Here is a 24,909-nt window from a genome sequence, read left to right as displayed (position 1 = left end):
AACTAACCTTACTAACTGGATACAAAACAAGTGCTCCCCACCATCCTGCAGCTGCTTCCTGTGGCTGAGTGTTTTGGGTTATAAAGTACACAAGGAGTACACTGATGGGTCAAAAACAGGAGGCTAAAAGCCGATGTCATGTTGACTAATCTGTAAATACCTTAACATTAGATCACGCCGAGATTTTAAATTAATAATCAATTCTGACCAAGTTGCCCCTGTTGTGGAATTTTTCTATTACCAAAGAGTGTGGATAAATAGTGAGAAGAGCTATTCAGTAAAGAAACCCAAGATCGATCTGGTCTCAATGAATATTTATTCAAAGGCAGAATCAGCGTTCAAAGACCCCTCTCTCATACGGTGAGGAGGAGAGAAAGAGGCCCCAAGAAAAGGCAAACATGAATACTTTCAGAACACACTTCCATCACGCCACATAGGGCCACTGCCCACCTGGCAGGGCACAATCTATCCCCTAGTGTGAGAAAAGAGACTACATGACTATTTAGCCATTTACCAAGGCTGAGAAGGAGATGGAATCATGTGAGAAAAAAGCCTGGGTGACTATTCCCACATCTGTCCAGGGTGAGAAGGAGATGGAAGACAAAACATCCTTATATATTGTGCATGCAGTATTGTAAAACATTTCTGACATATTTTATACGACAGATTATTTATACTCTCATAATAAATAGTCTTGTGTGATGAAGCCAGGTGAGCAAATTAAGGGTTAATTGTCTTGCCCAAGGAAACATCAGATGTGGTTGCAGGAGCTGGGACTCTGAACCGCCAACCTTCATTTGAAAGACAACTGATTCTACCACTGAGCCACAATGGCCCTGGTCACATTCATGATTCTTCACATTTAGCATTCGGGATAGAGGATGTCTTTCATAAGTATGAAAATTAAATGCCAGGAATAAATATGAAATAATCATATTTCAGCCAAATGTAACACATCTCTTGCTGTTATAAGCAGACAGATGATACAGGAACACACAGTGAAGGAAGGGGACTAATAATAGGATGACCTCTGTGGACGGTGCTTATTTCTGCTCCCTCAAACTGTTTATTTCCTGACACTCCTCAAATAACAGCAGGGGAAAGAAAACTTCTCCCTGAGCACACACACACACACACACACACACACACACACACACACACACACACACACACACAGTCCAAACATCAATCGACTGACCTGTTTTCTGTTCTTAGACTGCGCAGTGAAAAATGGATGGATGTCCAGGTGGGAGATATCATCAAGCTGGAAAACAACCAGTTTGTCACAGTGAGTCTCATTCTATTCTGTTCTCTGTTTCCTATTAGACTGCACCCCTATTTATAGTATGAGATGATACTATAACTGTTTTTGTTGTGCGTGTCCAACAGGAGTAAAGATTATTGTGATTATTGCCTGACCTCAGTTGATACAAATGTTCCCGGTCATCTTTGGGAGACCTTCCTTTTCTCAGTAATTGATCAAACAAAGACAAGCTATCAGCTGCTGTTATGCAAACTTTTGGCACTACTACTACTAACAAGCTAAGACAATCTTTTATTGGTCTCCAGAGGAGAAATTTGAGATTTAAAGTATGCTTATTTGATGCTGTCATTTCAGGCCGACCTCTTGTTGCTCTCAAGCAGTGAACCACTCAACCTGGTCTACGTTGAGACAGCAGAACTGGATGGGTAAGACTGTTATTTAACATACCTGAACAGTTAACCATGCATCAGGTATTTTATTCTTGTTCTCATCTTCCTCATCTCCAAAACATTTTCTTACTTTTTCTCTTATTTTGGACCTCTGTTTCCTCAGAGAGACTAACCTGAAGGTCAGACAGGCCCTCCCTGTGACAGGAGACCTGGGAGATGATATTGAAAAACTGGCAGACTTTAACGGTAAGACTATTGTATTTCAAGACAACTAACTGCTGGTTTCTGAAATCATCAGCATGAAGCAGTAAAGTTCCTCCCCTTCCTTTTGGGATTATGAGACTTACAGCACTGTCATGATGCATTTAAAGACACAAATTTAGTTTTCTAAAAAAGTTAATTATTATACAATATGAACTATATGTAGATACTGTATGCATTAATAGTTACAAATTAGTTTCCCCTCTGTTCTCCTCAAGGCGAGGTGCGCTGTGAACCACCCAACAACCGACTCGACCGCTTTACAGGAACACTAACCGTCGCTGGTCAGAAATACCCGCTGGACAACGAGAAGATCCTGCTGCGAGGCTGCACCCTGAGGAATACAGACTGGTGCTTTGGACTCGTGCTATTTGGAGGTGGGACACAATGTTGTTAGACTCATATAGATATGAAAGAAGTACAAATTGTCAACTTGTGATCATTGAATTTTGGGACGCTAGTTTAGCTTTCGAGCAGACGCACCATGTTGAGGGTCTATAGTCACTGACTCGTTACACTGGTCGCATGTTCAATTTCTGACCTCGACGCTGTTTGGACTATATCATCCCCCTGCCCTCACATGAACATCTGTCGAGGTTTTGATTATTTGTGTTAATCTTCCGCAGGTCCTGAGACAAAGTTGATGCAGAACTGTGGGAAGAGCACTTTCAAAAGGACCAGTGTAGACCGCCTAATGAACATCCTCGTCCTTTTTGTGAGTCTTTAAATTGCTTCCTTTTATCTCATCTCAGGATTCTCAAAAATGTAATTATTTTATTATTAGAGTTATTGAAAGGTCCACTTTTAATTCATTAACTGAAATCTGTTGGCTTGATTGTTGATGACTCTCGTGCCCATGAACACCAGTTATAGTGGCACAGATGGTGGAGTGCTTGGTGTCAGTCTCGCTGTATCTGTGCCTTAAAACTATGAGTGTAATCTGTATATGTGTGAGCAATGGGAGTACTTCTTAGCTTCCCTCTGTGTTTAACAGACAGATTTGTTATAAACTAATTTTTATGTACGAATCTCTCTAAATGGCAGGAACAACACTTAACTACAGACTTTCGATTTCAGCCATTAGACCAGGTTTTAGCATCCTTAAGATAGGAACCCACCATCCCCGCCCTGGGCCCTAGCTTCTTTGCTACTGTATGTACACAACATGAGCGCTGGGTGAGAAAATGTAAACTGTGTTAGGTGGAAAGTAGGAAAGAAACCAGTGCTCTGCACCAAGATGCTTTGTGTACAATCAGGCCCATTATTTCTTGGGAGATTTATCAAATGCTTTTTGTTCCTAGAAGTTGTGCAAGCACAATGAAACATGTAATCCATCCAAACAAAATGATGAACACAAGAATGGAGTAGAAATCAGTGCATTCATTTGCTGCCTTACTTTTGATGCAGATTTTTGGTTTCCTGGCCTTCATGTGCACCATCCTGGCGATAGGAAACTTATTCTGGGAGATGAACGAGGGCTCACAGTTCACAGTCTTTCTCCCCAGACAAAATAACAACAACACTGCTGTCTCTGCCTTCCTCACGTTCTGGTCCTACGTCATCATCCTCAACACTGTGGTGCCCATCTCTCTCTATGTTAGGTAACAATGTACAGTACAAACATGTTAGGTGTGACTATAGGTTTTAAAGAAACTTAAATGACATGCACAGAGAGAATACAGCAGACTAAATGAAGAGAAAATAAGAGGGTAAGCTTGTTCTCATTTTGTCTATCTATATCTGTCTTCAGTGTAGAGATCATTCGATTAGGGAATAGCTTCTACATCGACTGGGACAGGAAGATGTATTACGGACGTAAAGACACCCCTGCTGAGGCTCGCACCACCACATTGAATGAAGAGCTCGGTCAAATCAAATACATCTTCAGTGACAAAACTGGAACGCTCACCCAGAATATCATGGTGTTCAACAAGTGCTCCATCAATGGCAAAAGTTACGGTAAGCTTGGAGACATGGACTTTATCAATGACTTAGGTTTTCTGGCCCAAAACTCTCAAAGACTAACGTTTTTATCCCCCATCAACTTCCACAACCCAAACCATTTAATGTTTAACTAATAAAAAAACTGTATTTATCCATTTTGTCCATGAGTTTAACAGCTTTTTGCATTCTTGCATCTACTTTTTGTGTTGCTTTTTTTTTGCGTGTAGAAAGGTTGATGTTAAATGTACTAGACTTCTGCAGATTGATACGATTACACTTAGTCCTTCAAAGTCAGAACTACTTCAACAAAACCATGCATTAAGAGCTATGTCAATAAATACTCTGAAGAGAAAATATCCTACAGCATTGATTTGTGCAAGGGGTCACTTACCTCTTACATTTAAAGATCCATCATGTCAGTGTTTGATTTGTGCTTAGAAATGGAAAGATTACAACAGACATGCAGTTCAGATATTTTTTTTTCTCTTTCTCAGGAGATGTATATGACTACACTGGTCAAAGACTAGAAATTACAGAGGTGAGTTGGTGATTAAGCAAGTCGTCAAACCTACATGGCAAATGTTATCCTGTTGTGTTCTTTTACTGTACATAGTTCGTCCCTCTGCAACTTCTCCACCTGTTGACAACCGCATTAGTTTATCATCTTAACAACCATCCTACTAAATTCATTGAAGTCTTTTAAGTGATAACCATTCCAGCAGGTGCTTGTGGATACATTTCTAAACTCTAGTTGCCAACTTGTCTTGTTAAAAATCTTCTCTTACTCTCTTTTCAAAGGATACAGAGAGGGTGGACTTCTCCTTCAACCCATTGGCTGATCCTCGCTTCATTTTCCATGACCACGCCCTGGTGGAGGCAGTGAAGCTTGAGAACCCTGAGGTCCAGGCTTTCTTCAGACTGCTGGCCCTGTGTCACACCGTGATGGCTGAGGAGAAGAGAGAAGGTTAGTGAGGGTCAAGTGTTTGTACATGAGCTTGTGAAGGGAGCCTTTCTCTGTAATAATAAGTAAAACATCAACATGTGGGATGATTTCAGTCTCATTCCAGTGAAAACACTAATTCCAATTCTTTAGCTTGTCTACGAGAAGCTGCTTCCAGGACTTCAACCTGAAGCCAACATGGTAGGGACAAAAACTGCAGTTCTTCAAGTGACCACTTGAGGCTGACACCCAAAAGAGAGTTAATGCTCATCGAGCCTAATATAGTTTGACTGAACAGAAGCAACAAATGTGTTTTCAGCCAACTAAAAATACCTTTTGGTTGCTACAGCTTATTCGCTTAGACATGACAGTTCATATATTTGATAGATATTGTCACAAACTTCTGTATCTTTACTGCTTTGTTGTAGGTTGGCAAATAAAACACGAAGGGAATCTGAAAGTTGTCTTCAATTCACTGCTTAAAAAATGCTCAGCAATTTAAAGACTGATGGTAGTTAAAATCTGGAGGTAAAGTGGGCCATGTTTTTTGGTATAACGACAAATTTGGTTAATCTTTTGCTACAAAAAGCTTTGTAGCAACAGCTAACATTAGCATTTCACCAAATCCACGCTAACATCACTGAGAGGACTTGTGTTTAATGGTTGGGTAGCACTTGCAAGATAGCACTTGCTGTAGGCTGTGCCCCTCCAGGATTTTACTCTTAATTTGTTTGAATAATCAAACAGCAAGGAGGCACTATTTGAAGTTATATTCTGATGCAAAGTGTAATAGCAGACTTGCTTATTTTGAGTCAGGTGGTCACTGCAAGTATTCTGCAGAGGATTACCTGATTCAACTGAGTTAACACAGTAAGCTTGATCTATTTAGCATCCACTTACAATGAACAAGTTGGCAGACAACTTTTAACATAAGATAATTAAACAGTAATAAAAAGGATTACACTTTTTTGTTGTGCTACTACAGGTGAGATTTACTACCAGGCCCAGTCTCCAGATGAGGGAGCTTTGGTCACTGCAGCCAGAAACTTTGGATTCGTCTTCCGCTCACGTACACCAGACAGTGTTTCCATTGTGGAAATGGGACAACAGCGCAGCTATGAACTCCTCGCTATCCTAGATTTCAACAACGTCCGCAAGAGGATGTCTGTCATAGGTATGAAAACTAAATGTTGGGAATAAAGTTTCCTGTTTGTGTATAGGCTGCTGTCTCTCGCCAGACAAACTGCTTGATCCTTGCTTTTCCTCGTCTTGATTGTTGTCTTTTTGCTCATATGTTTCTGTGTGTATTTGTGTATTTAGTTCGGAGTCCAGAGGGGAAGCTGTCTCTCTACTGTAAAGGTGCAGACACGATCATCTATGAGCGACTGGATGCGTCCTGCAGCAAGCTGATGGAGGTCACCACAGAGCATCTTAATGTGAGTGTTTGTGTGTGTGCGTGTATCCCATATTGGCGTGCATGCTTGCAAGGTGTGTGAGAAAAGATTCATGCTTTTTGTAATTCTTTGTCTTTTACAAGACAAGAAACAGAAGTTCAGGCCTATTATTAACACTCTGCAGGTTTTCTGGCATTTGGACATTCACATATTATATTTATATTTGTGGACAGAACCTTTGGCAGACAAAATCTATTGGCTGGATTTGGTAGAAACATGTTCAACTTCAAGATTACAACAGTTCAATTTATTTCATACTGTAGTTTCCTCTTATTTATATTAACTGTGGAGTGTTGGAGTGCGACTTAAGGTTAGCATCAAAATTGTCCTGAACAAAATGTATTCATTATTCATACCTCAGACGTGTTACGGCAGTATAATTGTATATAATGGATTGACTCTAACTTAAGGGTTTTAATGCTTTCCTGAGTAGATCTCTATCAAGCAGAGGAGTAAGCTTGTTAACAGACTAAACCTTTCTGCACTATTTATGTTTGTGTTATACCTCAACTCTCCTTCTCCTTCTCCTACCTGTAGTTATACAGCTGCACACATGAGTTAACTTAAAGTATCAGCTCCTGTGTATTCTTTGTTACCTATCTGTGAAGGGTCAAACCATGTAAGTATGTACATGTTGATCTGCAGGAGTGTGCAGGGGATGGCCTGAGAACTCTGGCACTGGCCTACAAGGATCTGGATGAGGAATATTTCAACCAGTGGAAACAGCGCCACCATGAGGTCAGCACAGCTTTGGATGACCGAGAGGCAAAACTGGACGAGCTGTATGAGGAAATTGAGAAGGATCTGCTGGTAGGAGAAGAAGCGTCATACTGCTACATTTATTTTACTTTTTTATAATCAGGACGTATTGATTTTTGTGTTTTTGTCATGATGCAGCTGCTCGGAGCGACAGCCATAGAAGACAAGTTACAAGATGGAGTTCCTCAGACTATTGAGCAGCTGTCCAAAGCTGACATCAAAATCTGGGTTTTAACTGGTGACAAACAAGGTAATTAACTCAAGAATTTATATTTTTGTTAATATATATTGTAACATTTGTGGCTGATCTTTACACATAAGCTGGTGTGAAAATGCTTTGTCAGGTCTATTAAACCAGCCATCATATGTAACCACTAATCAAAACTAGACTCACTTACGTTTTATTTTTTAAATGATTAGTTAGGGTACTTTAACCGAACCCTTGACTGTTTTACTACGATACATATGTTGACACAAGTGACTTCATATTTTGAAGAAGCTTGTGTTAATTCAATTCAATTAAAAAAATGTTATTTGTCCCCGGGAGGCAATTCAAGATGGCTGTGAAGTTGTTATCCAGGTCATGGGGATTCAAGGCTTGATCCAAAAGACATGATTACAGGTCATGAAGACATTTTACTTCCCTCTGACGTCTTCCTCGTTTCTAAACTGACTTGAATGAGCTTAAAAAGGACTAGAAATGAAATAACAAACAACATTAGTTATAAAATAAATAAATATTGTCATTATTCCAGTGTTCTTGGAAGTAAAGAAGAGCTTGGAGGAGAAGGGCGGACTGATGGACGGATAGAATTATTTTGTTTGTTTGTTTGTTGTTTGTTTGACCAGTGAAAAGTTTTCCTTTGAAAAGGTTCAACAATAAACACATCTAATTGAAAACACATTAAAAACATTAAGGCAGAAAAAAGAGGACAGAAAAAGAGGTAACGAAAAGCTATTAAGCCTTGGTTAAAAAAACAAACTTGAACGCTTCTTTGGACTTCCTAAAGTTTGCGTTATGATCTTTTTAATGACAAACTTTGACGATGAGGTTTTTTACATGTCAGAAAGCTATTGCCTAATCATTGTTTGATATCTTTTCATGGTAAACATTGAACTGATTGTTGTTCTGCAGCACTCCGTGTTGTTGTTCTATGTTCTCACTGTGGAGGACTGTTTGTGTTGCAGAAACTGCAGAAAACATCGGGTACTCATGCAACTTACTGCGTGAAGAGATGAATGAGGTCTTCATTGTCTCGGGAAACACACCTGAAGACGTTGAAGAGGAACTGAGGTCAGGGAGTTTTTTTTTTTTTTTTACCACAACGGAACAAACAATCATTTCTTGGCATTTGCTCCGTAATTACAGTGAAGAGATCATTGACCGTTAAGTTCTTTTTTTAACCAACATCTGTCTGTAATCTTAAACAAAGGGGACAAAGGTAAATTACAAGAATAACATGAAAATGACAAATATGGAATAAATTTAAATACATAAAGCTGAAGAAGTTATATCATGTAAACTATGATATATTTTGTAAAAAAAATTGATGACTTAGAATTTACTTTTTTACCAACTTATTGTGTAACTTCCTGTGCAATCGTCCATGTTTCTTTTCTTTCTGAGCAGAAATGCACAAACCACCATGAAATCAGTTGTAGAAGAGGATTCGGTGTTTCTGCCACAAGGGACTCTGGGTAATGGTCCTACAGCAATCTCAGATGAGTTGGTGAACGGAGACTATGGCCTGGTTATCAACGGACACAGTCTGGTAATTATGTGTATCTTTTGTATTGTGTCTTTCTTTTTACTCAGCTTGACCTGGGAAAAGGTGATATCTTCATAAAAAGAACCTTTAAGGAATACGAAATAGCTACTTGCTGCTGCAGTTGTTGGCATTGTACAGTTTCGATGTTACATTTTCAGCAGGTTGTACATTTCTTCAGTTTCATCATTTTCAGCAGGTTGTACATTTCTTCAGTTTCATCTCTTTTATATTCCCCCTATGTCTCTCTCAGGCGTATGCCCTGGAGCGCAGCCTGGAGCAGGAGTTTCTTAAGACGGCGTGCATGTGTAAGTCAGTGATCTGCTGCAGAGTCACTCCTCTGCAGAAAGCTCAGGTGGTGGAGCTTGTCAAGAAGTACAAGAATGCGGTCACACTGGCAATAGGAGACGGAGCCAACGATGTCAGCATGATCAAAGGTATCTTCAGCGTAACCATAAGCATAATCAACTCATCGACAAGCTAACCTTTATGTTCAGTCTGTGAAGAAAATGGATTAGTAGCATAATTAAAACTGACTTCATTTCAAGCACAAAGTTGCATTTTGATTTTGACCTCTTGACGACAAAAAAGTGACTTTAACACTTTTCCTTCTTTCATTCCTTCTTCCTGTCTTTGTCCATGCAGCGGCTCATATAGGTGTGGGGATCTCAGGTCAGGAGGGCATGCAGGCAGTGCTGTCCAGCGACTACTCCTTTGCTCAGTTCCGATTCCTGCAGCGCCTTCTGCTGGTGCATGGCCGCTGGTCCTACCTGCGCATGTGCAAATTCTTGCGCTACTTCTTCTACAAAAACTTCACCTTCACCTTTGTTCACTTCTGGTTCGCCTTCTTCTGCGGCTTCTCTGCACAGGTGAGACTGAGACAGTTTTACTAGCTTAATGACTTGACTTGATTGACAATAGCTTTTATTTTGTTACTTAGTATGACATTTATTGTAAATATCTGATCAATAACTTATACAGATGACTTAGATATAATAATACAATCTGGTCTGTGCATCACAAAGTCACAGGAAGCTCTTGATTATCTTTTTTGTGTTCAAGAATCAAAAATGTCAAAGTTTTAAAAGGTGTTCTGCTTCTGACTTTTTTTTTTCAGACCGTGTATGATGAGTGGTTCATAACACTCTATAATCTGATGTACACAGCACTACCTGTTCTGGGAATGAGTCTGTTTGATCAGGTAACTGTTTCTCCCCTGCTGGCCATTGGGAAGAATGCGTGCCGATGACGCTTAAAACAGTTGCTACAATTTTCTAAACGTAACAGCTGCTGCTGCCTCTACTTAAGTTTAGGAACTCAGTTATACAAGCCTCAAGTCTTTGTCTCCCTCTTCTGGTCAGGACGTGAACGACGTGTGGAGTTTCCAGCATCCTCAGCTCTATGGTCCTGGTCAACTCAACCTGTACTTCAGCAAGAAGACCTTCTTCAAGTGTGTCCTCCACAGCTGCTATAGCTCCTTGGTGCTGTTCTTCATCCCTTACGCATCCATGCATGACACGGTGAGGGCTGATGGGAAGGATGTTGCTGACTATCAGTCCTTTGCTCTCCTAACACAAACATGTCTGCTGTTTGCTGTCACCATCCAGGTATGAGGAGCTTCTGGACTATCTTGTATTTTTTGTGTTTAGCTTGTATATATATTTATTTTTAACAACATGTTTTTCCTCTGTGTCTGTAGTTGGGGTTGGAGATGTCTTACTGGACAGCCGTGAACACTATCTTTGTGTTGGGCAGTCTGGGCATGTACTTTGCAGTCACGTTCACCATGTACAGTAATGGCATGTTTCTCGCGGTGCCGCCAGCGTTCCCCTTTATAGGTGAGTATTCAATAGTTACCCCAAGATTTGGTTTTCTCTTCAGTGTTGACGTACTGCTTCCAGAGTATAAAAAAATGAAAAGGTTCTTATTACAAGAATTACGACACCAAATATGTTGTCTGAATGAAGTTTAGTATGTTAGCATAGACAAAATATCTAATGTTGGACTAACCTAAAAGCAAACTGGCCTGGATCTCTGCAGTGTGACACTGAATCAGACGTCATTTTGTGTGTAATACTTGTGTGTATCTGTGCAGGAACCGCCCGGAACTCTCTGAGCCAGCCAAATGTTTGGCTGACGATCCTCCTCACCTCCATCCTGTGTGTTCTTCCTGTGGTTACCTACCGCTTCCTGTTCATTCAGCTGTGCCCCACTGTCAATGAAAAGGTACAGGTTGGAACAGAACTAGACTATGCTCAACACTTAATTGCACTTGCATCCTCAAATTCACCTGCACTTATTATTTATGGATTGCACACTTCTCACGTGTGATATATTTCATTGTCATTTAATCTAACAAATTGTTATTATTATTTTAAAATTGTTATCAGTGCTTTCTGTCAGATTGACTTTCAATGCATATCTACAACTATTAGTTGGGAGCTTGTTTGGCATTTTTCATTGCCACATTGTGCTACTTTGCTTAAATTAATTTAAAAACAAAACAAAAAACCCACTTTGTTCAATTTGTAGCCTGCAGCTTACCTGATAATTAAATAGCAATCCTCTTTAACCTAATGAACATTATGAGTACCTAAGGAATATTCTTAAAACAAGAGGTTATGGCTTTCATTGGAGTGACAAAGTAACTTTCTTATGTTCCACTATATGAAAGATGTTTAATTTCTGTCCATTCATGAAAATATAATATGAAAGGCTGGATTTTTGGTGACAAAAACTGACTATTGTAGGATATTCACAAAATATTTACCCCTTGATATCCCAATTTAGTCTCACATATTTTTCTCTGTTTTCTGTTGTTTCATTTCAAGACTGCAGTAAAGTAGATCAACGATAGACTACTTATCAAACATCTGGCTTTGCAGGCTGCAAAATACAAACAAATACATCTCCAAAGTAGTGCAGAAAGTATACCTCGTTCAAATATTTTCACTTTGTCACTTTCTGCCCGAACTTTCAGGTGATGTTCAAGGTGAGACAGGCCAAAGCCACGCCTCCCCCTCCACCTCGACGCACACGAATCCGCCGCACCAGCTCAAGGCGCTCAGGCTACGCCTTCTCGCACGCACAGGGCTACGGGGACCTGGTTACATCAGGTCGATTCCTCAGACGTCCTGCGGTGTCGCGATCTTCAGGTTTCCCCAACATTGGTCGACCGAGCACCGGCTTCAGTCCCATGGGACGATCGGCGGGGTACAGCCCGACTGGACGGCCACAGAACACCAAGGTACCAGATGTGGAGGTGACGTCACTGCAGATGTACAGGACATTCAGAGATCCAGCTCTCTGATAGGAACATTCTGGTTGGAGATGATCTTGGAGAAGGATCAAGGCAATAAACTGAACTGTTGCTTAAAATTCCCATTTGTTCCTGATAAAAACTCAACCTGCCTCTCTGGAGAAGCCATGTCAAACATTTTGGATGGATGGTCTGTCTCTCATCTGCTGAGTCAAGGACAAGGTTTGAAAACGACAGGACTTTTTTGCTCCAAGCATTTTTCTTTAGATATTTTATCAAAGGGAACTACACAGGAAGTGTTCATGTGGGCGTGCATGCGAAGCCAACATATGAGAGGTTTCTTACGCTTACAAAGCTGTAACAGGATGTTTCTTTTGTTTTCTTAAGGAGCCACCACAGTGAGACAAAGTGTCATCATGTTTACAAACTACCAGGACTTCATTAGCCCAGGGAGTCCAGATTCACAACAGGACTGTGTACAAAGGAAATAATCAGCCATTTTATATGGGAATATATTTATAATAAACTTTAAGTTTATTTTTAAAGAACACCTTCACCTCTCCTAAAATCTGTACAGCCAGTAAGCACTTTGGGAGAAAACTGAACGTTTGTAAGATTATGAATGTGTAAAACGTAACCCTACAAAATGCCTAACCTCTTAGCAGGTGAAGTGAGTTTTTTGAAGCAGGATTTAGCATTTTTAACTGCTCGAGATCTTCATTTGTTTTTTAACTTTCTGTGTTTGAAAAGTATTTCATTCAACTCTAAATGAAATCATATGAGGGCTCAGATGCTATTCTTCATTTACATTCTATTGAGAAACATTAGTAGCATGATGCAATCAGATGTTTTTCTTTATTATACACGGGTTTATTGTCATTTTTACATCAGTTAAAAAAAGAAATTAAAATGCATTTCTTTACAGATAAGGGAAAAACTCTTAAAAAGAAACACATTTTCAAGATGTTAATGCTAGAAGCAAAACGGACCCCTTTCAACTGAGACTGTAAGGTTTTCTTTACAGACCCAGATTTGAAAGTTATTGATTAGTGATTTGTTTGCCTGATGATGAATGAATGATGAATCTCCTCTGGAGTGACTTCTTTTTTACACCTTGCCTTGCATTGCTTCTTAAAGCCAAAGTAAGCATCCCTATTGTTGCAATTTGAAGGTCGGAGTTGAGGAGAGAGTGAGAGAAAACGAGAGAGCTCTTCTGAGGGGAGCTCTGTGTCCTTCCATCACCAGCAGCAGCAGTAAGAAAACGCTGCTTTTTGTTTGTCCATTGTTGATGCTGTTTTCCTCACCATGATGGCTGTAGGTACACTTTTTCTTCCCATTGTTTTCATACCAGTTGTTTGCTGTAGGGAAATTAACCACATCTACCTGTATTGTGGGGAGGTTGATCACCCTGAAAACACACTACAAATCTGACGGTGTGATCTTTTAGCTCAACGAGAGACACATTTGGTTCAAAATTTGCTTTTAAATATCAAAAGAATCAGACTGAATTACTCTTCCCTGGCTCTTATGTGGCTTATCTCTCTCCTCCAGTGCTGTATCTCCTCGCTGACAATACTATATAATGTACGTACAAGACAAAACATGAGTTGCTTTAATATTCGAAAGAAAAAGACACTTAATTATGCAATATATATGAGTCAATGACGAAAATAATTTCTGAAGGAAGAATAGAGTGTTTAAAGAAGGCTTTAGGCAACTATGTCAATGATTTGAAGTCAAAACAAGAAACAGGGTATTTGTATAGATATATTTGTTGTTTCATTACCTGTAGCCGACAACTGATGAGGTGCTCCTGAGGATCTTTGGTGGTCCCATTAATTTATTATGAAGTGTGTGAATGTTTCTTTACAAAAGTCCAAAAGGGATTCGTTGTTTAAAAGTGTACAATCAGAATGTTTCTTATTTGGTTATTGCCTTGATTTGTTTTGTTCTAAATGCTTCATGATTTACCAGTGATAATGTTTCTATGCAACTCTGGATTTACTGTTTACACTGAGCAGTTTTTCCACTACAGCTGAATTTCAAACCATCAAGATGGCTAATAGATAATGTGTCGAAGCATCTGTATTGTTTTGATCTAAACGAATTGAATGTATATCTCTTCTAACAGCAGTGAACCAACGATTATTTGAAGGACTTTTGTGTTTTCAATGGTAGAATTTTTGCTTATAAAACAAAGACTTGTGCTGTATGACAGTGCGGTGACACTGGTTGCACTAAGTGCATTACTATCAACAAAGTCAGAAACCTTTAATGTTTTTTTTTATAAAAGATGTCCCAGGTTTGAATATGCAAAGAAACTTTTACAAAGCTTTTGTTGTCCTTCTTTTAATTCATGTAGGGGGCATTTTCCTCTGATATCACATTCAGGCAGGGAAGCTAAGCTAAGCTTTGTTTAAACATAGGAAACCTGGCAACTTTTTATAATATCACCGACTTCTTGATTGATCAGTGGCAGAAAAGATAATAGATAGTGGGTGTTTGGAGGGGCATTAGGAAGTATGTTAGGGTGCATATAACATTTGATAACCCATAAACTGAAATTAGGCACCAGCTAACATTAGCATTCAATGTATGAAAACCCCTTTGGACATGCATGCCCACTTTGATTTTACTGAAAGAAGTACATTTGGGTTGTTTTCTAAAGGGTTGTTGACAACTCAGGTATCCTGTGGTGTTAATATTTTTTTCAAAATCAGAGAAAATGACTTAAATAAGTCAAAAATCTGAAGAAAACAACCCGAAATCAATCAATCATCTGAAAAATGGATGTATGTCTGCTCTGTACCTCTGTATATAAACAGCTCTTCACTATTAGATAGTATTTTACCATGTCATACATATATCATCCTTTTGATAACAGCATTATTTTGCATCTCGCATCATAAGCAACATGTCAAATGAAAATGCCCTTTTAAAAACAATAATAATTGACTCTTCACACAAGTGTTTTGTGTTAAGTGTTGTTATCGTTCAAATCAAACTCTGTTGAACATTTTCTATCTCAGTTTTAGAGTTCTTGTGACTGATCTACAATTTGTCAGCATAAAACAAACAAGGAGATAACTTTTTTTTTTTTTTTTTTCAAATAGAATGGAGCCTTTAAATCACATGAATCTCAGTTTTGTCTTCACCATCAGTGGAGAACATATTAATCATGGGAGGGCAAGGCCAGTTTATTTATATAGTACATTTTAGCACGAAGGCAACTCAAGGTGCTTCACACAAGACATTAAAAACATAATGAGAAAGGGAAACAGAAACATTCAAATGGAACATTTTAAAAATCACTTAAAAGGTGATTAATGAAAGGATGCTACCACACAGTCCCCTAACGTCTTGTAAATATGTTCCCACTTTTTCTGTGGTACTTTCTCAAGTGAATTGTAGCCACAAAGCAAAGTTGTGTTTATAATCCACAGGTTACATTCATTCTCCAGCCCTAAACACCGAAACTGTTACATGATGCATGGTTGATGTTTTACACTGCTCCTCCTGATAATGTTTTTTCATATTTTGTACTTTTTACTGCAATTAAAAGATCTTAAATGAGTTTTGCATAATATGTTTGATTCTGACATGAGTGCAAGATTTTCTAAAATGTGATGCAATTATAGGTATATAATTTATAGGTCATCATTCGTTTCATGTTGATCCTCCTCCTTCTGTTTGTTGCTTCATTATCTTGTGACAGCTTCATTACTTTAACAGATTTTCAGATATTTCTTTTTCTGATTGACCTTGTTTATAGCTTTTAATGATATATTATAGTCCTGGAGTGCAGAGTATACCTTTGAACTGCAAATAAGTACAAAACCAAAATATTTCACAACTTTTTTAATAAAATGTAGACATCTGTCCTTTTCCACTTAAATTGGAAAAATAAAAATCAGATGGATGTTCACTGAAGGTCAGCTCATCACTGAAAAAACCCCCATTTCCAATACATTTGAGCATCTTTACTGCGTGGCTCCTTCCCCACATTTCACTTCCCACTCTCTCTCCCAAAAATAAATCTTACAAAATGTTTTACCAGGTTAACACTGGATGTATAACAGAATGTCAATAGGTTTATGAGTCAGGCCTTTTTCTGCATTTAAAGTTTGAAAGTTACAGAGAATTTTTGGAAAGGACATTTCAAAATGTACCCCTTTTCAATTAATGACAGAAACCGTTTAAAATGCCTTCTCTGCAGCAGGTTTGTGTCCCGATTTCCACTTTTTTTTTTCAAAATGCAAAACGATTTGGTTCAGTTCCTAAATTGTTGGTCAAATTATTGAAACTATGAAAGATCTGAGTACACATAGTCCTCTGATAACAGAATTGAAGTTTTGCATCAGTTTTTTCCATTTCAAGGAAAGAAGCTTCACCATGCAATAACTTTACAATGGTAATATATATTTTTGCCAATAATACCCAGATTTTCTTAGTTAAATCAGCTTTGACTCTAGTTACTGTCAAAAATCTCACAGAGTATTTTTACAGTTGGTGTGTCATCTGAAGAAAAGCAGAGCAAATCAGATATGATGGTAACTTCATTTCACACTTCTCCTTGACTGGACATGCACAATACATATCAAAGTCATAATGAGTCTCAGAGAGGGGCCCTCCTGGTCTAATTTGTAAAGCTTGTCTCCAAGTACACCAATGGGGGCAAAATCTCTCTCTTTCTCAGCGCATGCTGCTGGGAGAGGCTCTGGACCCCCGCAGCCATAGGAAGACAAAGGCCTGATAGATAAATGGATGGATGGTTTCCAAGTGAATCATTTATACCCTGAGATTTTGAGGATGATTATGGTGATGAATTTCTCCACAGATTCTATAGACGTGTTATAGCATTGAACTGAAGAGTAGAATGCAGTAAAATCCACAGTACTGACACAATAAGAACAACAGCATAATAAGAGTAATCATAGTGCGTTAATAATATTATTTCTTCAATGACTGTTTTATTTCATTTAATGAGAGAATAACAACATCTTGATATGGAGTTTTTATTTGTGCTTTACATCTTAGTCTTTTCAAAAATAAAAAGATAAATAGATACTTCACTGATCCCGAGGGAAATTCAAGGCATCCAGTAGCAGTATACAAGACATTTGTTACAATAAACAATACACAACTGCTGTCCCCCATCCCTTACATATAATAACCTGAAACAAGATTTATTTTTTCATTTAATTTAATTTCATTTATTGTCCACGGTGTGGACATTTGTCTTTGGTCTCATAAAAAACAAACATCAAGCAGAACACCAACAACAACACTTACACACAGACATCTTCAGGGCAAAAAGCAGGACAGCAATGACAGCTACATTACAACACATCAGTGGGACATTCATGTTCAGTGCCCCAATTGCATTGGGAATAAAGGAATTTTTGAAAATATTGCGATTTGCCCATGGCACTTTGTAACGTCTACCAGAGGGAAGAAGTTCAAACTCCCTATTGAGTGGGTGGTAGAAAGCCCCCATATGATTAAACAAAAATAATATCATTAAAATGAATACGATTTCAAGGATCAAAATACCAGTCAGCAATATAACTTAGAATCAAGATAAAAAAAACTCCCCAACATTGTTCAAAACTTACAAAACTATATGATAGGACTATAGCAGACTATTTTGAGGGCTATTTCTGAATTTAACTTTTACATTTTACCCTATTAATCAACCTAAATGTGCAAATGGTTTTGTATTTTGCCCACTCACAGTAACCATTTCATCCAAATTATTACTTGAACAAGAATTACGATTAATTAAACCTAAATGATCTAAATGAGCTGTAATAAAATTGAAAGTGAAAGCTTTGCTGCCCTCCTGTGAGCGAAAACAGCTGCTCCAATTGACAGACAACGATGCTGCATTCACGGCACGTGGAAACACGAAATTTACGGCTTCTTTTTTTTCTTCAACGCTGTTTTGCATCAAAATATCTCCAGGCAAATGCATGGGAGTAAATTAATCTTATAGAGCATGAATACTCTTTGAATCTTTTATCTATGATTGTCTGGTGCGGGCGTTTAACTCGTGTTCAGCTCGAGTCGCTCAAACGTAGGTTTACAAATTACCGTTTAGCCTGAACACACCACTTGCCTTACATTGTTAACGCTGATTTCTGCCGTTCAAGCCAGGAGGAGTATTTTGTCTTCCGTGAGCCAAACCGGGGTCACAGACAACCACAAAACGCTTTAAACCTCGGCTACATCTGGCAGCAGGACTCACACTTGAAGAACTACTAGGTACTTTTCATTTCTATTCAATTGATTGATCTTAGTTTTGGGATTAAGCAGATGCCAGACACGCTTTGAAAACAGCTCACCGTTTATGTTCAGGTTTGTGAATATTTCATTCTGCAGAGGAGTATGCAGGAGGCGAGGCGTGCTCATAATTTGGAAGATAACCAGTTTGGCTTTTAAATTGTGTTTTTTTCTCGATGTGACTTTTTATTTTTATTTTATTTTTTCAAGTATTTAGTTGAACGGGGTTAAACACTTGTCCGGGTCCACTGGGGTCATTTAATGAAAGAAGATAGGCTAACGATATGACCATTCAACAGTGAGACTGAAAGGAGGAGGAGTAGCGTGTTTCCCATGGCTACAGCAAGCTTTCACAAGGGCTGTTTGTGTTTCTAACCAGCCGGTCAGGACCTACTGACTATTATACTACTTTTATCTCTAACAGTCACAGCTGTTACGAAACAATAAGCAGAACTGGTGCTGGGGAAACACCAGAGATGGTGAGGACAGGAGTCGTGACGTCGCCCCTGGAGGTGCAGGTTCATTCTTCAGTCAGGTTTCCTTTTGTTGACCATGGTGATGTGCAGGTCCGAAACATGTCGGCTCAACGAACCGGCTCCTTAAACTCAAGACAGGAGTCGGTTTGTTTGTAATGAACCAATTCGAGGCGCAATACATCGGTTATCCTTTATACCAATCCCTCACTTTGGTTTTGCACATTTTCAAATGATCTGAGGGGAAGAATGTGAAACATCAAGGATTCATGAACAGAGCAAGACAATACTGTAAGCTTTAGGCAATTAGCCTAAACTAAATACTTTTCTTCTAAATTGTAGGTTGTGTTATTTATGGCAGGATTGTGCTCATCATTCACAAAGGTTGGTGTTACAGGATGAGGTAGAGGTATTTTCTTCTTAAACGCCCAGAAAATAAACCAGTAAGCACTTACTGATAAGGCGTTTCCTCTTTTTTTTTTTCCAGGACACGAAGTTAGGATGCTAGCTGGAGTCCCAAAATGTAAAATAAAAAAGAATAACTTGTGTACACAATTTATTACAATGTGCAATCGAGATGTCATCAAACTAAACCTTTTTGGTATTTCAGGAACTCCGTAGGATCCTTAATTGTTAATTGTTCACAACAAAGAGGAAGTGATACAAGGGCAAATACTTCAATTTGATGTAGTTAAAAAAAAAACATGCAGAGCTTCTTTGCAGGTTCGAGTTTCTTGAGAGCTGAAATAGCCGGGTCCCCTGAGCTGGCTTTCTGAGCTGAGCAAAATGATCTGCTTCACAGAAAAGAGCTGAACTTCACATCACTAGTTAACTGAACACACACACACACCTTTTTGATCCTGAAACATTTGCTGCATAGGTTTAATGGCTGAGGTCTAATTGTTTTCTCTCCTCCTTTTATTCCTTTTCTTTGACTTGCTTGTGGAGGCTCTAACATGACTCGGTGGATTGTTTGGCTGTAACCCTGCCTACACCGGAGGCTGCTGATGGTACAGGGATGGTGCTGCTGTGAAGAACCAGTGTGCCGTTTCAGAGTGGAACGGGGGACGACATGCCTGTAGCGGGGGGTAAAGGGAGGAAGTGCCCAGACAACATGACTGTTTTCAGCCCGGAAAATGTTGAGGAGTTTTACGAGATTGGAGACGAATTGGGGAGGTAAGTTATACCATGCTTGATCATTTAGGCATATAAGCTTCCCACCTTAATGTTGTTGCCATTGCTATTTTACATCTCTAAAATAATATTTGGATATGTGCTGCATCTATCCAAATCAGGTTTAAAATAGTCCTGGATATGTTTTTTTTAATGTCATGCTACACACATAACTCTGCGTGGGTTTAATCCATAGAAACAGTAACTGATGCATATGTATCCCCCAAGCCAGCATGCATGCATGCACACACAGTGTCCCTGTGACTGGGAGTATTCCCCACGACATGCCTCCCCCCACATTGAGTGCATCTTGATAGGCTCTGATTAATGCAGTCCATAATGCAGTGTTGTCAGTGATGGAGAGGTTAGCGTCTGTTACTGTAGCTTTAGCTGCCTCCTCCCGGAGATTTATTGCAGGAGGAGGCAGACTGGATCATTGTATGTCTTTTATGGGAAGAGGATTTGCATCGTGCGGCACAGCCTGGTTTCATTTCATTCATTCAACAAAGGTGACAGCTTGACTGTGGCAATAAATGTGGGGAAAGTCGCTTAAACTTCTCAGCACAGTGGCCGCATTAAAGACGCAGTGATGTCCTTGATTTGATGTGCTTTCCTGTGACATATGGAACCAGTGTGTAAAGAAAAAAAACAGATACATTTATCTGTTGCCAGGATTCAAACTCTATGACATAACAAGAAAGGATCATTTTATTCCCCAAGAGGATGGCAGAGTCTTCTTGAATGACTGTCAGGAATATGGGATTGGATCTGTGCATATTTTATCAAAGGCACACACATGGTCTCCACCTCGGCAATAATCAACTCGTGGTTTTGCCTGTCTGGCAACACTACTTCTTCTTTTAGCGCTCACATTCAGCCACTGTGTGGGGGAGCTGAAGTGGCTGTGGCTGCTTCACTGTGCTACTTTGGTAATAGAGACGTTTGGCGAGCTTTGTGTGATGGGATTGAATTTCTGTCTGGAGGTAAAGACACATGAGTAGAGTCTTGTTGTTATCTTTAAAAAAAAAAAAAAAAAAGCAACAAGATCCATTCTCTTTGCTTGTCTGCCATCGTAGAGAGCCAGTCATGACATGTTTAACATGTGTGATGTAGAAATGTGGTCAACATTGTCTGTGTTTTAAGTCTCCGTTGTGTAATAAAAGCATCCAGAGCTGCCAAAGTAGAGAGTGTTCCTAAAAGTCTGTTGTTGGAGGGATGTCATGCCCTGACAAAAACAAAATGATTACTATGAATGACTTAAGAGACATCTCAAGGCTCAAGCACGAAAAGAAACAGAATTGACCTTTTGGATACCTTATATCTTATTTTTAAAACTCTACAGTTCATTTGATATTCAGCCTATATGTAAAGCTAAATATTACAATATCGCCCTGTAAACAGAGATCATCATCTGTTCGTGGCTGACATTTTTGCATGGGCAAAAAAACAATGCGTCTATTCTACAGGTGGAAGTGACCTCTTGGTAATGTCCTGGCCGTTCATGTAAATTGTTGTTGTTTTTTAACCAACATATAGTAGCTATTAGCTAGTAGCTTAGTAGCTATGTCCTCTTTAATTTCTCTCAATTGAAATGCTCTAACTGCAGAAGCCTCAGTTTTTTGATGAGATAGATAAAGATAAAGATAAAAGATAAAGATAAATAAATGGACAAAGCAGCCCTCCAATGCACTGCATCGCTGCAAAGATGCCATGACATGTTTTTATATAGGTCGACCATGTTGGGTTTTTCAGACCCTTATTGTTTCACAGCTTCAATAGTTTTTAGTGGAATCAAAAACTGGAGCAAAAATATGATTGTCACTTAAGATAAATCCTAATCACAGTTGTAACGTCTGTTAATTTTAATTGTGTCTGATCTGTCATAATACTGCTACTCATACCTAATAATGTGTCTGTGTTCATTGGACCATGCTAGACAGCAGGGCTTTAGTCTTTCCTTTGGCATACACGTCATTGCAATGATCTGATCTTATCTAAACTAACACACATTTTATTTTATTTCTTTAAAAAAAAATGAATTCTTGGAATTTAGTTAAGCCAACATCGTTTGATGTATCTGGCTTGGATGATTGGATCACTTAAACATGGGTGGTTTCAGATAAGGAAACAGTCCATTTTAGCTTAAAAAAATGTGAGTTCGTAAATGTAAGTTAATGCTCAAAGCTGGTGAGTATGTTGATTCATTAGTCAGAGAAGCATTACCTGCACTGAAATGCCTTGCATACCAAACGACAGGGAGACTGTTACTGTGACTGTACTCCAGGCTTTACTCTTGCTTGAATTGGAATGAGTCCCATTCGGTTGGGTAAATGGGGAACATGGGAAGTACCAGCATCAGGAATGTCATCCTTCCTCTGATACACACACGGCTGTGGGTAATTTGCATGGCAGAACCAAAAGCTGCTAAAGTCCAGCATCCAACCTGCATTACTATCAAGTCACAGTGAGCTTGCACACAGCTTAATGAGGAGGAGAGTGTGGCAGAAATAATGCACCTGCAGGATGCAGTAAAAACAGCCAGAGGGGATGTTGAAGGCTGAGGTGTACAGCCTGATTGTGTCTTCATCCTCTGGAATGACCTGCTAAAGCCTCTCAAGTCCTGCCTCCCCAGCATGATTTATTCATCAGACCTGTAGTTAACCGCCTTATGACCTTCACTCTTCCTTGTCCCTATGCTGTGTGTAAATGTGGGAAAACCAGTAGGACTCCTTACTATCCCAAGGAGGTGCAGAGGCAAATCAGAAAACTGGATTTAGAGGTGCAAAGTGAACTGTCATTGCTGGAGCTATGGTGGGAGTAGCTGTCGGTCCTCAGGAAAGCAGTCAAGTTGTTAGCTAGCTGCGTTGGAGAGTGTGAAAATATCTCGTTAGTGAATCAGCGGTCAAAAACTCCCTTTTGAACGGGGTCTAAAAAGAAGGCCAGTTTGCCTGTGTTTTCAGGGCTCCTTATAGAAATGGCCTCTGCTGCCGGTCTCCTCCAAACACTTCCCTCTAATAAGCAAAGCGCTGGCCAAATCTGTGCCCGGCCAATCTCTAATTGCCTCACAGATTGGCAGAAAAGTGTTCACTTCAGGTTCGATGTCATAGGGGAATTGCCGAAGGCATCACAGCCTCGAAGCATCTCAAAGGATCTCCCATTTGATTGGTCCTCAGTATGAAGAGACGGGAGAAGCGTCGTTGAAGTGTCTTAGGGGTTTCATAGTGGCGGTGTTTCGTAGCATCTGTCAGCCTGCCATGATAAAACACTCTATTAAGGCTCAGGGCCTCTTAAGTGTATGTTTGAGAAGTGTAGTTGCACCCTGAAGCGTGTGTATTTTTTATTTTTTATTTTTTTCCCCTGAGCTTCCAAACCTGTTATGAGTTGTGCTTAAGCCAATGAATTTCTCATGGTGTATGGATATATTGATACACTTGAGTTTGAATATTTTTGTGGTGCTATATGAACTCTAAAAGAAAATATTTTTGTTTGTAAGTTTGTTTTTTGACTAATAGGCAATTTTTAATTTATTTACTGCAAAACAGCAAACGCACAAAAAGCAGTGACAAGATGGATACGTACAATGTTGTTCGTGTATTCATTTTGTCACGGTATATTTCTCAGATTAATATGATGAAAGTATCAGTGTAAACCCCTCTGTTGGTTATGAAGGCAATCTTTTATGTCTCTTCTAAAGCAAAACGCAGCAGCTTCCAAGTCTTTATGAAAACAAACCAGGAGCAGATTTACTGACGGTGTCATGTGAGCGCTGTTTGTTTTTTGTTTTGTTTTTTTCCTTCAGTTTCCATGTTGACCTTTTTTTTTTTTTTTTGAAGGCACACACTGACTCAGCCACTTTCTGACTGACTTTGAGAGCAATAGAACTAAAACACAAGCTGGCCGTGGAACACATTTAAGACCTTGTCTTACAGTACATATAGCATATTTTACTCTGTCATTAGCCTGCATTAATGCTGTGTGGCTCTCTTTCAATAGGCCATTATTCTGTGTGTGTGTGTGCATGTGTGTGTTGTTGCCATCCATAGAAGAAGAGAGGTTTATGTATTTCAAAAGGGATTCTGCAATGCAAATCAACATAAACAGCATTCAACTGGAACTGAATTTAGGGCATTCCTCAGCAAAAATCACCCCAAAGACTTTTCCTATGAATACAAAATAGGATTATTTATATGCATGAAGTCCACTTGGGCTCCTGTATTAAATAGAGATATGATTTCAAGTTTATTCCCCCACCCCCCGAAACAGCTACTTTAAATGCACATCATTGACAATATTTCTGCTGATGAAAAGAATTGTAACATCCTTTTTTTTTTAACAACACAACCACCAGCTAATGCCAGGCATTCACTCCGTGCAGACTGTGCCCCAGCCACTGACCTAGATTTACCCCCCTACCCTGGGTTGAATTATTGGGCGGAGGAGCAGTCTGGGACGGCAGGAGTGGCCTTGATGAGGCCTGCCACTCACCCACCCAGCCACCCACCCCCCTCCACCCCAGGGGGCTGCAGCGCTGTCACATTGACGCAGTGTTGCCAGTTTTTGAGTCAAGGATTTTACTTTAAGTACATCACCTAAAGATTGTTCTTTCTTTCTTAAAAAAAAAAAATTTAGATTTAAAATGGAGCCAATAGAAATGGGTAACATAACATAACTGTGCTCAACAACCTGAAATGAAAGCTTATTTTTTTGACAAGTACCGGTATATTAGACGCTTGGCAGAATCCTGTATCTAACAGGCGCTGATAAGCTTTACTTTTTTTTTAATGAAAGCCTCTGGTGGGGATTTTAATTAGCAATTAAAACATTGATTGACAAAACTTCTTTGGAATTAAACTGGTAATCACATGGTTCATCATGTGGTTCAACATCATAGCTCCATGTTGAAATGCTAACTCTAGGCTAACGCTCATTTGGGCTCCACTGTCTT

General features: G+C 39.3%; 2 protein-coding genes across 5 annotated transcripts in view; both read left to right on the top strand.

The window, feature by feature from the left end:
* Positions 1-12,714, top strand: part of LOC306828532 (phospholipid-transporting ATPase ID-like) — a 31,079-nt gene extending 18,365 nt beyond the window's left edge. For all 4 annotated transcript variants that reach the window (XM_079351049.1, XM_079351050.1, XM_079351052.1 and 1 more), the window contains 22 exons: positions 1,216-1,288; positions 1,619-1,689; positions 1,817-1,899; positions 2,133-2,291; positions 2,541-2,629; positions 3,322-3,515; positions 3,665-3,873; positions 4,353-4,396; positions 4,657-4,822; positions 5,784-5,972; positions 6,119-6,234; positions 6,898-7,062; positions 7,150-7,261; positions 8,200-8,305; positions 8,642-8,783; positions 9,031-9,214; positions 9,423-9,646; positions 9,895-9,978; positions 10,139-10,384; positions 10,477-10,615; positions 10,873-11,003; positions 11,758-12,714. In XM_079351049.1, the coding sequence (XP_079207175.1) occupies positions 1,216-1,288; positions 1,619-1,689; positions 1,817-1,899; positions 2,133-2,291; positions 2,541-2,629; positions 3,322-3,515; positions 3,665-3,873; positions 4,353-4,396; positions 4,657-4,822; positions 5,784-5,972; positions 6,119-6,234; positions 6,898-7,062; positions 7,150-7,261; positions 8,200-8,305; positions 8,642-8,783; positions 9,031-9,214; positions 9,423-9,646; positions 9,895-9,978; positions 10,139-10,384; positions 10,477-10,615; positions 10,873-11,003; positions 11,758-12,087 (3,256 nt within the window). In that variant the 3' untranslated portion in view covers positions 12,088-12,714. The remainder of the gene's footprint in view (positions 1-1,215; positions 1,289-1,618; positions 1,690-1,816; positions 1,900-2,132; positions 2,292-2,540; positions 2,630-3,321; positions 3,516-3,664; positions 3,874-4,352; positions 4,397-4,656; positions 4,823-5,783; positions 5,973-6,118; positions 6,235-6,897; positions 7,063-7,149; positions 7,262-8,199; positions 8,306-8,641; positions 8,784-9,030; positions 9,215-9,422; positions 9,647-9,894; positions 9,979-10,138; positions 10,385-10,476; positions 10,616-10,872; positions 11,004-11,757) is intronic.
* A 6,751-nt stretch (positions 12,715-19,465) lies between these two features.
* dapk1 (death-associated protein kinase 1) overlaps positions 19,466-24,909 on the top strand; it is a 61,078-nt gene continuing 55,634 nt past the window's right edge. Inside the window, exon 1 of the mRNA XM_079365303.1 lies at positions 19,466-19,967. Coding sequence (XP_079221429.1) covers positions 19,864-19,967 — 104 coding nt within the window. The 5' untranslated portion in view covers positions 19,466-19,863. The remainder of the gene's footprint in view (positions 19,968-24,909) is intronic.

This window comes from Symphodus melops (genome assembly GCF_947650265.1).
Source record: "Symphodus melops genome assembly, chromosome: 1".
Classification (NCBI taxonomy): domain Eukaryota; kingdom Metazoa; phylum Chordata; class Actinopteri; order Labriformes; family Labridae; genus Symphodus; species Symphodus melops.
Note: the sequence above shows the minus strand (reverse complement) of the source record. Positions and strands in the feature narration are given on the sequence as shown.